We start from the raw sequence: 16972 nt of genomic DNA, 5'->3' as shown, positions 1-16972 counted from the left end.
TGATTTGAAATAAGATATGATCTAAATCAGATATGATATGATATGAGACATATGATATGATATGAAATGAGGTATGACATAGAATGAGATATGATATGAAAAAAAGATATGATCTTGAATGAGATATGATATGAAATGAGATGGTATGATGTAAAATGAGATATTATATGAAATGAGGTATCATATGAGCTATGATATGAAATTAGGTCTGATATGAAATGAGATATGATCCAAAGCAGATATGATATTTAACTAAATGGTATGATATGATATTAGGTATTGTATGAGATATATGAAATGAGGTATGAAATGGAATGAGATATGATCTATAATGAGATATGATATGAAATGAGATATGATATCAAATGAGGTATGGTATGAAATGAGATGCCATGATATGAAATTATCTATGAAATTAGATGTATGATATGAGATGAAATGAGATGGTATGGTATGATATGAGATATGATATTAAATGAGATATTAAATGAGATATGTGGTATGGTATGAAATGAGATGTGATCTAAAATCAGATATGATACGAAATGAGAAATATGATATGAAATAAGATGGTATGAGATGTTATACGGTATGATATGAGATGATATGGTATGAAAAACTGTATGATATTATATGAGATGGTATGATGTGAAATGAGATATATGATATAATATGAGATATGATAGGAGATGGTATAATATGATGTATGATATGAGATGGTATGAAATGAGACATGATATGAGGTATGATATGAAATGGGGTATAATATTAAATGAGATATGATATGAGGTGGTGTGATACGAATCAAGGTTTACAATGAAATGAGATGGCATGATATAAAATGAGATATGATATGGAATGAGGTATGATATAACATGAGATAAAATGAGACATGATATAAAATGAGATACGTGAAATTAGTTATGATAAAATGAGATATGAATTGAGATAACAAAAATGAGGTATGATATGAAATAAGATATGATTTGAAATGAGATATGATCTAAAATCCGACATGATAATATGACAAGAAGTATGATATCAGATAGGATTTGATGTGAGAGGGTAAGATATGAAATGAGATATGATATTAAATGAGAAGTTATGATGTGAAATGAGATTGGATATGAAATGAGATGATATAATATGATATGATCTAAGATGTAGTATGAAATGAGATGTTATGATATGAAATAAGACATCATCTAAAATCACATATGAATTGAGATATTAAAAATGAGGTATATGATATGATGTATGAGATATGATATGGAATGAGATATGAAAAGATATATGGGATATCATATGATATATGAGATATGATATGAAATGAGATATGAACAGATATATGGGATATGATATGAAATGAGATGATATGATGTATGAGATATGATATGAAATGAGGTATATGATACATGAGATATGTTATATGAGATATGATGTGAAATGAGATATGATATGAAATGAGATATAATATGATATATGAGATATGATGTGAAATGAGATATGATGATATATATGAGATATGATACGAAATGAGATATGATATATGAGATATAATGTGAAATGAGATATGATATGATATGATATATGAGATATGATGTGAAATGAAATATGATATGATATATGAGATAAGATGTGAAATGAGATATGATATGAGGTATGATATGAAATGAGATATGATATGAAATTATATGAGGTATATGATATATGAGATATGATATGATAAATGAGATATCAAATGATATATGATATGAGATATGAGATATAATATATGAGATATGATATATGAGATATGATATGATAAATGAGATATCAAATGATATATGATATGATATATGAGATATAATATATGAGATATGATATATGAGATATGATATGATAAATGAGATATCAAATGATATATGAGATATGATATGATATATGAGATACGATATGATATATGATATGATGTATGAGATATGATATATGAGATATGATATGAGATATGAAATGATATATGAGATATGATATGCTATATGAGATATTATATATGATATATGAGATATGATATATGAGATATGCTATATGAGATATGATATATGATATATGAGATATGATATATGATATGAGAGATATGATATGAGATATGAAATGATATATGATATATGATATGCTATATGAGATATTATATATGATATATGAGATATGATATATGAGATATGCTATATGAGATATGATATATGATATATGAGATATGATATATGAGATATGATATATGAGATATGATATGATATATGATATGATATATGAGATATGAAATGATATATGGTATATGAGATATGATATATGAGATGATATATGAGAGTGAAGTAATAGAGATATAATACTTACAGTCGACATGACAAAGTCTGATGCCTTCCACATCTTCAGCATGAACCAACTGATAACAACGTTTGCCTACAACGTCCACTGATGTCAGATCCATGTAGTCACTGATCCTGTAACACAACAATACTACGTTACATACTATCTTACATACTACTAATGTAGTCACTGATCCTGAAACACAACAACACTATTACGTTACATACTATCTTACACACTACTAATGTAGTCACTGATCCTGAAACACAACAACACTACGTTACATACTACTAATACTACTAATGTAGTCACTGATCCTGAAACACAACAACACTACGTTACATACTACTAATACTACTAATGTAGTCACTGATCCTGAAACACAACAACACTACGTTACATACTACTAATACTACTAATGTAGTCACTGATCCTGAAACACAACAACACTACGTTACATACTACTAATACTACTAATGTAGTCACTGATCCTGAAACACAACAACACTACGTTACATACTACTAATACTACTAATGTAGTCACTGATCCTGTAACACAACACCACTACGTTACATACTATAATACATACTACTAATGTAGTCACTGATCCTGAAACACAACACCACTACGTTACATACTATAATACATACTACTAATGTAGTCACTGATCCTGAAACACAACACTACTACGTTACATACTACTACACACTAATAATACTACTACTAATGTAGTCACTGATCCTGAAACACAACAATACTACTACGTTACATACTACTAATACTATCTTACACACTAATAATACTACTAATGTAGTCACTGATCCTGAAACACAACAACACTACTACGTTACATACTACTAATACTACTAATGTAGTCACTGATCCTGAAACACAACAACACTACTACGTTACACACTACTAATACTACTAATGTAGTCACTGATCCTGAAACACAACAATACTACTACGTTACATACTATCTTACACACTAATAATACTACTAATGTAGTCACTGATCCTGAAACACAACAACACTACTACGTTACATACTATCTTACACACTAATAATACTACTACTAATGTAGTCACTGATCCTGAAACACAACAATACTACTACGTTACATACTATCTTACACACTACTAATGTAGTCACTGATCCTGAAACACAACACTACTACGTTACATACTATCGTACACACTACTAATACTACTACTAATGTAGTCACTGATCCTGAAACACAACAATACTACTACGTTACATACTACTAATACTATCTTACACACTAATAATACTACTAATGTAGTCACTGATCCTGAAACACAACAACACTACTACGTTACATACTACTAATACTACTAATGTAGTCACTGATCCTGAAACACAACAACACTACTACGTTACACACTACTAATACTACTAATGTAGTCACTGATCCTGAAACACAACAATACTACTACGTTACATACTATCTTACACACTACTAATACTACTAATGTAGTCACTGATCCTGAAACACAACAACACTACTACGTTACATACTATCTTACACACTACTAATGTAGTCACTGATCCTGAAACACAACACTACTACGTTACATACTATCGTACACACTACTAATACTACTACTAATGTAGTCACTGATCCTGAAACACAACAATACTACTACGTTACATACTACTAATACTATCTTACACACTAATAATACTACTAATGTAGTCACTGATCCTGAAACACAACAATACTACTACGTTACATACTACTAATACTATCTTACACACTAATAATACTACTAATGTAGTCACTGATCCTGAAACACAACAATACTACTACGTTACATACTACTAATACTATCTTACACACTACTAATACTACTAATGTAGTCACTGATCCTGAAACACAACAATACTACTACGTTACACACTACTAATACTACTAATGTAGTCACTGATCCTGAAACACAACAATACTACTACGTTACTCACTACTAATACTACTACTAATGTAGTCACTGATCCTGAAACACAACAATACTACTACGTTACTCACTACTAATACTACTACTAATGTAGTCACTGATCCTGAAACACAACAATACTACTACGTTACTCACTACTACACATTAATAATACTACTACTAATGTAGTCACTGATCCTGAAACACAACAATACTACTACGTTACATACTACTACTACTACTACTAATGTAGTCACTGATCCTGAAACACAACAATACTACTACGTTACATACTACTAATACTACTAATGTAGTCACTGATCCTGAAACACAACAATACTACTACGTTACATACTATCTTACACACTACTAATACTACTAATGTAGTCACTGATCCTGAAACACAACAACACTACTACATTACTCACTACTAATACTACTAATGTAGTCACTGATACTGAAACACAACAACACTACTACGTTACATACAATCTTACACACTAATAATACTACTACTAATGTAGTCACTGATCCTGAAACACAACAACACTACTACGTTACATACTACTAATACTACTAATGTAGTCACTGATCCTGAAACACAACAACACTACTACGTTACACACTACTACACTTTAATAATACTACTACTAATGTAGTCACTGATCCTGAAACACAACAACACTACTACGTTACACACTACTACACTTTAATAATACTACTACTAATGTAGTCACTGATCCTGAAACACAACAACACTACTACGTTACACACTAATAATACTACTACTAATGTAGTCACTGATCCTGAAACACAACAACACTACTACGTTACATACTACTAATACTATCTTACACACTAATAATACTATCTTACACACTAATAATACTACTAATGTAGTCACTGATCCTGAAACACAACAACACTACTATGTTACACACTACTAATACTATCTTACACACTACTAATACTACTAATGTAGTCACTGATCCTGAAACACAACAACACTACTACGTTACATACTACTACACACTAATAATACTACTACTAATGTAGTCACTGATCCTGAAACACAACAATACTACTATGTTACACACTACTACGCACTAATAATACTACTACTAATGTAGTCACTGATCCTGAAACACAACAACACTTCTACGTTACACACTACTACACACTAATGTAGTCACTGATCCTGAAACACAACAACACTACTACGTTACATACTACTACACACTAATAATACTACTACTAATGTAGTCACTGATCCTGAAACACAACAATACTACTATGTTACACACTACTACGCACTAATAATACTACTACTAATGTAGTCACTGATCCTGAAACACAACAACACTTCTACGTTACACACTACTACACACTAATGTAGTCACTGATCCTGAAACACAACAACACTACTACGTTACACACTACTACACACTACTAATACTACTACTAATGTAGTCACTGATCCTGAAACACAACAACACTACTACGTTACACACTACTAATACTACTACATTACACACTACTAATACTATCTTACACACTAATAATACTACCAATGTAGTCACTGATCCTGAAACACAATAATACTACTACGTTACACACTAATACACACTAATAATACTACTACTACTAATGTAGTCACTGACCCTGGAAACACAACAACACTACTACGTTACACACTAATACTACCATCTTACACACTACTAATATGTTACACACTAAAAATACTATCTTACACACTAATAATACTACTATCTTACACATGACTACTACGTTACACACTACTAATACTATCTTACACACTAATAATACTACTATCTTACACATGACTACTACATTACACACTACTAATACTACTATCTTACACACTAACAATACTACTATCTTACACATGACTACTACGTTACACACTACTAATACTATCTTACACACTAATAATACTACTATCTTCCACATGACTACTACGTTACACACTACTAATACTACCTTACACACTAATAATACTACTAATGTAGTCACTGATCCTGAAACACAACAACACTACTACGCTACACACTACTAATACTATCTTACACACTACTAATACTACTAATGTAGTCACTGATCCTGAAACACAACAACACTACTACGTTACATACTACTACACACTAATAATACTACTACTAATGTAGTCACTGATCCTGAAACACAACAACACTACTACGTTACATACTACTACACACTAATAATACTACTACTAATGTAGTCACTGATCCTGAAACACAACAATACTACTACGTTACACACTACTACACACTAATAATACTACTACTAATGTAGTCACTGATCCTGAAACACAACAACACTTCTACGTTACACACTATCTTACACACTAATGTAGTCACTGATCCTGAAACACAACAATACTACTATATTACATACTACTACACACTAATACTACTACTAATGTAGTCACTGATCCTGAAACACAACAACACTACTACGTTACACACTACTAATACTACTACATTACACACTCCTAATACTATCTTACACACTAATAATACTACCAATGTAGTCACTGATCCTGAAACACAATAATACTACTACGTTACACACTAATACACACTAATAATACTACTACTACTAATGTAGTCACTGACCCTGGAAACACAACAACACTACTACGTTACACACTAATACTACCATCTTACACACTACTAATATGTTACACACTAAAAATACTATCTTACACACTAATAATACTACTATCTTACACATGACTACTACGTTACACACTACTAATACTATCTTACACACTAATAATACTATCTTACACATGACTACTACATTACACACTACTAATACTACTATCTTACACACTAACAATACTACTATCTTACACATGACTACTACGTTACACACTACTAATACTATCTTACACACTAATAATACTACTATCTTCCACATGACTACTACGTTACACACTACTAATACTACCTTACACACTAATAATACTACTAATGTAGTCACTGATCCTGAAACACAACAACACTACTACGCTACACACTACTAATACTATCTTACACACTACTAATACTACTAATGTAGTCACTGATCCTGAAACACAACAACACTACTACGTTACATACTACTACACACTAATAATACTACTACTAATGTAGTCACTGATCCTGAAACACAACAACACTACTACGTTACATACTACTACACACTAATAATACTACTACTAATGTAGTCACTGATCCTGAAACACAACAATACTACTACGTTACACACTACTACACACTAATAATACTACTACTAATGTAGTCACTGATCCTGAAACACAACAACACTTCTACGTTACACACTATCTTACACACTAATGTAGTCACTGATCCTGAAACACAACAATACTACTATATTACATACTACTACACACTAATACTACTACTAATGTAGTCACTGATCCTGAAACACAACAACACTACTACGTTACACACTACTAATACTACTACATTACACACTACTAATACTATCTTACACACTAATAATACTACCAATGTAGTCACTGATCCTGAAACACAATAATACTACTACGTTACACACTAATACACACTAATAATACTACTACTAATGTAGTCACTGACCCTGGAAACACAACAACACTACTACGTTACACACTAATACTACCATCTTACACACTACTAATATGTTACACACTAATAATAATACTATCTTACACATGACTACTACGTTACACACTACTAATACTATCTTACACACTAATAATACTACTATCTTACACATGACTACTACATTACACACTACTAATACTACTATCTTACACACTAACAATACTACTATCTTACACATGACTACTACGTTACACACTACTAATACTATCTTACACACTAATAATACTACTATCTTACACATGACTACTACATTACACACTAATAATACTACTATCTTACACACTAATAATAATACTATCTTACACACTAATAATAATACTATCTTACACACTAATAATATGTTACACACTAATAATACTACTATCTTACACATGACTACTACATTACACACTACTAATATGTTACACACTATAATTTGTTACACACTAATAATACTACTATCTTACACACTAATAATACTACTATCTTACACACTAATAATACTACTATCTTACACACTAATAATACTACTATCTTCCACATGACTACTACGTTACACACTACTAATACTACCTTCCACACTATACTAAGGCTACGACATAATGAGCTCCTGCACTACAAAGTTACACACGACTACTACTTAGTCAGAGGTCCAAATGGCGGCCATGTTTGCTACCAGCTGGCATGGCAGAGCAAAAGTATTCGGACGCAGAGTCTGCGATACAACCCGTTTCCTCGCCGCGACGCCATTGTCTGTTCTTTTTGTCAGAAAACATGAAGCTCTGCACGTCTTTGTGCTCGGCGAGCCCGATAGGAATCATGGCGGTCCTGAGCGACACGGCGGCGAGGAGATGGATCCATCAGAGACTCTGATTGGCTGATGAATAAAAGTGTGCGCCGCCTGGCTAAAGTGCGAGCTCACCCGCAGGGCCGCACTCACCTGTTCTCGCAGTAGACGATCTTGAGGTCCATGTTGACGCGGGTGACGAACATCTGGCAGTCGATGCGCACCTCGTTGAGGGTGGGCGGGGGCAGAGCGTGCGCCACCACCACCATGCCCATGATCTGCACCGGCACCGCCCGGCTGTGCGTCAACGCCATGCGGATGCGCAGACGCCCCGTCACGTGGATCACCTGGGCGGCGAGCACAGCCGTCAGCGAGGGAAAGAAAAGCGGCGGCGGCGGCGGCGGCGTCACCTTGTATCCCGAAGACTTGATGTGCACGCCTCGCTTGGTGAGCGTGGACTTCATGCGGATGAAGAAGGAGCGCTCCAGACAGTTGTCAGGCGACAGCACGCTCGGGCTGCTCGACTCCGCTGGGGAAGTACAAACACATTCACTCTCCAAAATAAAAGCCCTCCATGGCATGGTATACTCTGATGTGTGTCACAATGTTAGAAAGCCTTCAAAATAAAAGAGGGAAACTTTTTTTTAGTGAAGAAGGGAATGCTGACGAAGGACAAGTGAGGAAGTGAAGGAAGAAAGGAAGTGAAGGTCTGATAGGAGGAAGGTAACGTGACCATCATCATCATCATCCTCGTCGGCTCCTTCTCTCACAGGAAATCAGCTGTGATGTGAGGGAGGAATAATAATAATAAGAAGAAGAAGGATGAAGGATGAAGGACACGCAGGACAGGAGACTCGTCTTTGTTTCGTCTGGAATTAATAACATCACACTCTCACCATGTGATGTGTCCTGGGTGCATTGGGAGGAGGAGGAGGAGGAATATATGGAAAGGAAGGAGAAGAAGAAGGAGGAGAAGAAGGAGAAGAATGATTATATGGAAAGGAAGGAGAAGAAAGAGAAAGACAGGAAAGAGAAGAAGAAGGAGGAGGAGGAGAAGGAGAAGATGGAGAAGAAAGAGAAGAAAGAGAAGGACAGGAAAGAGAAGAAGAAGGGGGAAAAGGAAAGGACAAAGAAGAAGAAGAAGGAGGAGGAGGAGAAGGAGAAAAAGAAGAAGAAGAATAAGAAGGATGAGGAAAAAGAGGAAGAAGAAGGATGAGGAAAGGAAGAAGATGGAGAAGAAAGAGAAGAAAGAGAAGGACAGGAAAGAGAAGAAGAAGGGGGAAAAGGAAAGGACAAAGAAGAAGAAGAAGGAGGAGGAGGAGAAGGAGAAAAAGAAGAAGAAGAATAAGAAGGATGAGGAAAAAGAGGAAGAAGAAGGATGAGGAAAGGAAGAAGATGGAGAAGAAAGAGAAGAAAGAGAAGGACAGGAAAGAGAAGAAGAAGGGGGAAAAGGAAAGGACAAAGAAGAAGAAGAAGGAGGAGGAGGAGAAGGAGAAAAAGAAGAAGAAGAATAAGAAGGATGAGGAAAAAGAGGAAGAAGAAGGATGAGGAAAGGAAGAAGATGGAGAAGAAAGAGAAGAAAGAGAAGGACAGGAAAGAGAAGAAGAAGGGGGAGGAGAAAAGGACGAAGAAGAAGAAGAAGGAGGAGGAGGAGAAGGAGAAAAAGAAGAAGAAGAATAAGAAGGATGAGGAAAAAGAGGAAGAAGAAGGATGAGGAAAGGAAGAAGAAGAAGGAGAAGAAGAAGAAGAAGAAGAAGAAGAAGAAGAAGAAAAATAAGGAGAAGGAGAAGGAAAAGAAGAAAAAAAGGGAGGATTAGAAGAATGAGGAGGAGGAAAGGAAGAAGAAGAACGAGAAAAAAAAGAAGAATTAGCAGACAAAGAAGGAAAGGAAGAAGAAAAACAAGAAGAAGGAGAAGAACAAGAAACAAACAAAGAAAAAGGAAAAGAAGAAGAAAAAGAAGAAGAAGAAGAAGAAAAAGAAGAAGAAAAAGAAAAAGATGTAAAAGAAGAAGACGAAGAAGAAGAAGAAGAAAAAGCAGAAGAAGAAGGAGCAGAAGGAAAAGAAGAAGAAGAAGAAAAAGAAGAAGAAGAAGGAGAAGAACAAGAAACAAAAAAAGAAGAAAAAGGAAAAGAAGAAGAAGAAGGAGGAGGAAAGGAAGAAGAAGGAGAAGAAGAAGCAGAAGAAGAAGAAGAAGAATATCATGATCCATTCTTGGCCTGTCGGTACCTGTCTGCTGCCTCCGGAGTCCCATGAGCCAAAAGAACCCGATAGGACTCTTTCTTCAGCTTAAAGTTAAAGTTAAAGTAGCAATGATTGTCACACACACACTAGGTGTGGCCAGATTATTCTCTGCATTTGACCCATCACCCTTGATCACCCCCTGGGAGGTGAGGGGAGCAGTGGGCAGCAGCGGTGGCCGCGCCCGGGAATCCTTTTGGTGATTTAACCCCCAATTCCAACCCTTGATGCTGAGTGCCAAGCAGGGAGGTAATGGCTCCCATTTTTATAGTCTTTGGTATGACTCGGCCGGGATTTGAACTCACAACCTACCGATCTCAGGGCGGACACTCTAACCACTAGGCCACTGACGGCATCCCTCACCACTGGTGTCCAACAGCGGGTTCTAGGATTACCGCCACGACAGGCACCAACCACCTTGCGGCCACAGCTCCAATCGCCCGCCTCGACAATAGAGGTACGGAACATGGTCCACTCGGACTCAATGTCCAGCACCTCCCTCGTGACATGTTCAAAGTTCTTCCGGAGGCGGGAATTGAAACTCTCTCTGACAGTCGACTCTTCTAGGCGTTCCCAGCAGACCCTCACAATGCGTTTGGGCCTGGCCAGGTCTGTCCGGCATCCTCCCCCACCATCGTAGCCAACTCACCACCAGGTGGTGATCGGTAGAAAGCTCCGCCCCTCTCTTCACCCGAGTGTCCAAAACATGAGACCGCAAATCCGATGACACAACTACAAAGTTGATCATGGATACTGCGGCCTAGGGTGTCCTGGTGCCAAGTGCACATATGGACACCCTTATGCTTGAACATGGTGTTCGTTATGGACAATCTGTGACGAGTACAAAAGCCCAATAACAAAACACCACTCGGGTTCAGATCCGGGGGGCCATTCTTCCCAATCACGCCTCTCCAGGTTTCACTGTCATTGCCAATATGAGCGTAGAACGAGGGAATCACCCAGGGGAGCACTCTCAAGTACTCCCTCGAGTGAATCCAAAAAGGGTGGGTACTCTGAGCTGCCGTTTGGCACGTAAGCGCAAACAACAGTCAGGACCCGTCCTCCCACCCGAAGGCGGAGGGAAGCTACCCTCTCGTCCACTGGGTTGAACTCCAACGTGCAGGCTCTGAGCCGGGCGGCAACAAGAATTGCCACCCCAGCCTGTTGCCTCTCACTGCTGGCAATGCCAGACTCGAAGAGACCTTGTTCCGGAGCCCTTGCTGTGCGTCGAAGTGAGTCCGACTATATCTAGCCGGAACTTCTCCACCTCGCGCACTAGCTCAGGCTACTTCCCCCCCAGCGAGGTGACGTTCCACGTCCCAAGAGATAGCTTCTGTAGCCGAGGATCGGACCGCCAAGTGCCCTGCCGTCGGCTGCCGCCCAGCTCACATTGCACCCGACCTCTATGGCCCCTGCTATGGGTGGTGAGCCCATTGGAGGGGGGACCCACGTTGCCTCTTCGGGCTGTGCCCACCATCGTGCCCCACCTCCGGAAGAAGAAGATGTAAAAGAAAAATAAGAAAGAGAAAAAAGAAGGAGAAGGAGAAGAAGAAGTGATGAAGATGAAGAGAGAAAGACATGGTGAAGAAGAGGAGGTGTTTATCATTCTAGTGCTTGCATGTCTGTAGAGACGTGAGCGACGCCGTCCCTTTAAGACAAAGACATCATGTGACTTGTCAGCTAATTAAGAAAAATGTAGCGTTTGAAGGACGAAGCTTTCATTAGTCAAACATCTCAGCTGCTTTGTTGCCTGCTTTACTCTGAGGACTCGCTACCTTTGTTTCCTCCTGACTACACAACCTTACTCTGAGGACTCGCTACCTTTGTTTCCTCCTGACTACACAACCTCACTCTGAGGACTCGCTACCTTTGTTTCCTCCTGACTACACAACCTTACTCTGAGGACTCGCTACCTTTGTTGCCTCCTGACTACACAACCTTACTCTGAGGACTCGCTACCTTTGTTTCCTCCTGACTACACAACCTTACTCTGAGGACTAGCTACCTTTGTTGCCTCCTGACTACACAACCATGCTAACTTAGCTAGCTACCATTTCAGGGATTTTCTATGACGACCAAGCTAATTCAGTTTTCTGTTGTCTCTGTGGCTCTTTAGTGTCAACATGCTAACTTAGCTGGCTGCTATTTCAGTGATTATCTATGACGACCAAGCTAAGTCAGTTTTCTGTTGTCTCTGTGGCTCTTTAGTGTCAACATGCTAACAATGCTATAGCTGCTATTTCAGTGATTTTCTATGACGACCAAGCTAATTCAGTTTTCTGTTGTCTCTGTGGTTCTTTAGTGTCAACATGCTAACTTAGCTAGCTACCATTTCAGTGATTTTCTATGACGACCAAGCTAAGTCAGTTTTCTGTTGTCTCTGTGGTTCTTTAGTGTCAACATGCTAACTTAGCTGGCTGCTATTTCAGTGATCCTCCGTGATTAACAAGCTAATTTAGTTTTCTGTTGCCTTTGAGGCACTTCAGCGTCAACATGCTAACTCGGCTAGCTGCTCGCTGAGGCGGGCCATTCCACCGACCGGGAACAATCAGCGGCGTCGCCTGATTTACTTCCTGTGATTACAACATGGTGTCCACCAGGGGGCGGCACTCCCTTCACCGGAGCGCTTTTGTTTTTATTTTTTCACCAGCCGCCGGGTCATTTTTCTGTCTGCCGCTTTTTTTACCCACAATGCAGCAGCGGCAGCGGAGCAATCATGACAAATGTGCCGTGGCCCGCTCTCTCACATGCGTACATAAATATATATGAAAGAGCAGATAGGAGCTCGGTCGCGCGCGCACACACACACACACACACACACACACACACACACACACACACACACACACACACACACACACACACACACACACACACACACACACACAGGTAAAGTTTAATAGTGTAAACAGTGTGTAAGTGTGCTGTCACACCGCAGCCTCTCTGACTCACTATCGCGACCACGCTGTAATTGAATCGCTACCATCAAGGGGCGGGGGGCTGGGCCGGTGAGGGTGCGGGGATGAGGGGGAGCGGGGGTGGGGGGGGGGGTGGGGGCGGGGGCGCACCTCATGAATAGAATGTGTTTGCTATCAGGCGACTTTGACAAATGGTGTCAGGAGGAAGACGAGGAAGAGGACGGGGCTGCGATGACGAAGACGGGGAGTGTCGGTAGCTTTGAGCGAAACCACGAATCAATCACTAATCAATGATGTCTTATGAGCGCTTGCAGTCGAGTTGTACGCGTGTTAGCGTCAGATGTTTTATTTTGAAAGGCCTTTCAAATCAAAGAAAACATTGACAGAACGTGTGGGGTTCCGATGAATGCAGAGCCCTTCTCCCGCACCCTCCCGCACCATCCCGCCCCTCTCCCGCCCCTCGCAGCACCAATCAGCTCGGCATAAATCCGCGGCAGATCTAATTACGGCGCCGTCTCCGAGGAGCCGCGCCGCCGGCGAGGCGACTGTTTGAACAGACTGATGAAGCCACGTCCTCCGCGGACAGTCAGTCATTTTGTTGAATTTACAAATGGATTTCACCCTAATTCCCAAATTATCGTCGGGCGCGCGATGAAAAAGCTTTTGGAGGAAGTACAAAGTCTTCCCACGTGGTGCCGGAGAGGACGCGGTGATGCGTGGAATCCCAATGAGCGCCGCCGGTCCTGCCGGGGCGTGCCGGGAGCGACGACTTCGGTTCAGGGCACTTGAACAATGGGGCTGCGGAACCTACGTTGTCCCCGCCAGGGATATCATCCATCCATTCATTTTCTCCCGCTTTACCTTTCCGGGCGGAAGGCGGTGAACACCCTGGACAAGTCGCCACCTCATCACAGGGCCAACACAGATAGACAGACAACATTCACACACTAGGGACCATTTAGTGTTGCCAATCAACCTATCCCCAGGTCTTTGGCGGTGGGAAGAGCCTATCCCCAGGTGCATGTCCTTGGAGGTGGGAGGAAGCCGGAGTACCCGGAGGGAACCCACGCAGCCACGGGGAGAACATGCAAACTCCACACAGAACGATCCCGAGCCCGGGATTGAACTCGGGACTACTCAGGACCTTCGTATTGCGAGGCACATGCACTAAAGGATATGTTTAGGTAAATTCTCCTCCAAGTGCAAATGAGAGAACTTTGGAACTATCCATCCATCCATTTTCTACCGCTCGTCCCTATTGCTGGTGTCGAATTAGTTTTAGGGTTGGCGAGAAACTGACCAGCTAAAGTAAACAGGATTTCCCCAAAAGATCCATCTATTCCCTAAAAGTCGAAGGGTTTACTCCATAAAGGGCAGAACACTAAAGGTCCTGTTGGACCTAAGAGGTCCAAAATGTTCCCAAAAAGGAAAATACCGGACTCTTTGGGACCCTCCAAGTGCAATTCAGACCTATTAGTACCTTGCCTGACTGAAGTAGCAATAAGGCTGGTGAGAAACTGACCACCTAAAGGTTCCAGGATTCCCCCAAAGGGGCTCATCTCATCCCTAAATATCTAAGAGTTTACCCCAAAAAAGATTGGTGACCCTAATGGGTCCAACATCTGCCTAAGATGAAAGGAAGGGGGCTATTTTGAGTACATTCCGGGCTCTTTGAGACCCTCCAAGTGCAATTCAGACCTATTAGTACCTTGCCTAACTGAATTATCAATAAGGTTGGTGAGAAACTGACCACCTAAAGGTTCCAGGATTCCCCCAAAGAGGCTCATCTCATCCCTAAATATCCAAGAGTTTACCCCCAAAAAGTTGGTGACCCTAATGGGTCCAACATCTGCCTAAGATGAAAGGAAGGGGACCATTTTGAGAACATTCCGGGCTCTTTGAGACCCTCCAAGTGCAATTTAGACCTATTAGTACCTTGCCTGACTGAATTAGCAATAAGGCTGGTGAGAAACTGACCACCTAAAGGTTCCAGGATTCCCCCAAAGAGGCTCATCTCATCCCTAAATATCCAAGAGTCTACCCCCAAAAAGTTGGTGACCCTAATGGGTCCAACATCTGCCTAAGATGAAAGGAAGGGGACCATTTTGAGAACATTCCGGGCTCTTTGGGACCCTCCAAGTGCAATTTAGACCTATTGACGCCTTGCCGTCCTGATTAGGGTTAGGGTCGGTGAAAATCTGACAGAGTACCTCCAAGTCCTGGAGATCCACTGGCAAAAGGGTTCTTGTATGTCCTACCTGGTTCGGGCGTCTCGGAGGGCGATGAGGACGACGCCGAGGATGCGGCGTCGTCGTTGAGGCCGCTCTGGGACAGAGAGACACCCCGCCCCGGGGGGAGCTTCATCCCCAGCTCTTCTGCCATCTCCACGTGGTCGCCCGGATGGACGTAGTCGAAGACGCTGCTGCCCGTCAGCTCCACCTGCAGAGGGACATGACACGTCACATGAATGATTTTATCAGACCACATACCAGACGGTAAAACTAGGTCTCGCAATGCAGATTTATGTTTTCCTATTCAAGAAGTAGTCTCTTTCCGTTTGATTGTTAGACCATCCCGAGATGACGGTATGACTGTATTGATGTGGGCTGGTCTCCTAAAGCTTTAGTAAAACTTGATAATATTCCTATTCTGTCTTGATGGTCTTTCTTACTCAGCATATATGTCATTGAAAGAACTTGGGATTGACCAGTGACTTCAATTCCCTGAGAGGTAGACTTGGTCAGACGCAACAAGGGCCACCTGGATTTCAAGGTAGCGCCACTGTAGCGGCTGCTGGTATCAGGAGCTGTGTGCTCTTTGTGTTCTTGACGTCTCCCTCTTGTTCTCGTTTGCCTTTTGGTCCGGGCTTCTTCGGGACTGCGCAACAAGGGGCGGGCCCCTTTTGTGACTTCCGCGTTTTTTGTCGCTTTTTTGTGGACTTTTGGACGCACCGGCTAAGAGCTCCCTGCCACAGACCGGAGAAGATGCGGGGGAAGAGACAGGGCTACGGGGCTGGCGTTGGGCGTCGGGACGGACGGGCTTCGCAGAGTT

General features: G+C 40.3%; 1 protein-coding gene across 4 annotated transcripts in view; it reads right to left on the bottom strand.

The window, feature by feature from the left end:
* npas3 (neuronal PAS domain protein 3) overlaps window positions 1–16972 on the bottom strand; it is a 296737-nt gene that overhangs the window by 6417 nt on the left and 273348 nt on the right. For 3 of the 4 annotated variants that reach the window (XM_061987685.1, XM_061987686.1, XM_061987687.1), the window contains 4 exons: window positions 16180–16360; window positions 9175–9293; window positions 8918–9111; window positions 2374–2480 (listed from right to left, as the gene is read on the bottom strand). In XM_061987685.1, coding sequence (XP_061843669.1) covers window positions 2374–2480; window positions 8918–9111; window positions 9175–9293; window positions 16180–16360 — 601 coding nt within the window. Of the gene's footprint in view, window positions 1–2373; window positions 2481–8917; window positions 9294–16179; window positions 16361–16972 lie in introns of all 4 variants that reach the window. The other variant, XM_061987684.1, reaches the window with a different exon arrangement.

The sequence above is a fragment of the Nerophis lumbriciformis genome, linkage group LG26, assembly GCF_033978685.3.
Source record: "Nerophis lumbriciformis linkage group LG26, RoL_Nlum_v2.1, whole genome shotgun sequence".
NCBI classification, from domain to species: domain Eukaryota; kingdom Metazoa; phylum Chordata; class Actinopteri; order Syngnathiformes; family Syngnathidae; genus Nerophis; species Nerophis lumbriciformis.
The sequence above is the reverse complement of the archived record's forward strand: the minus strand, read 5'-3'. Positions and strand labels throughout refer to the sequence as shown.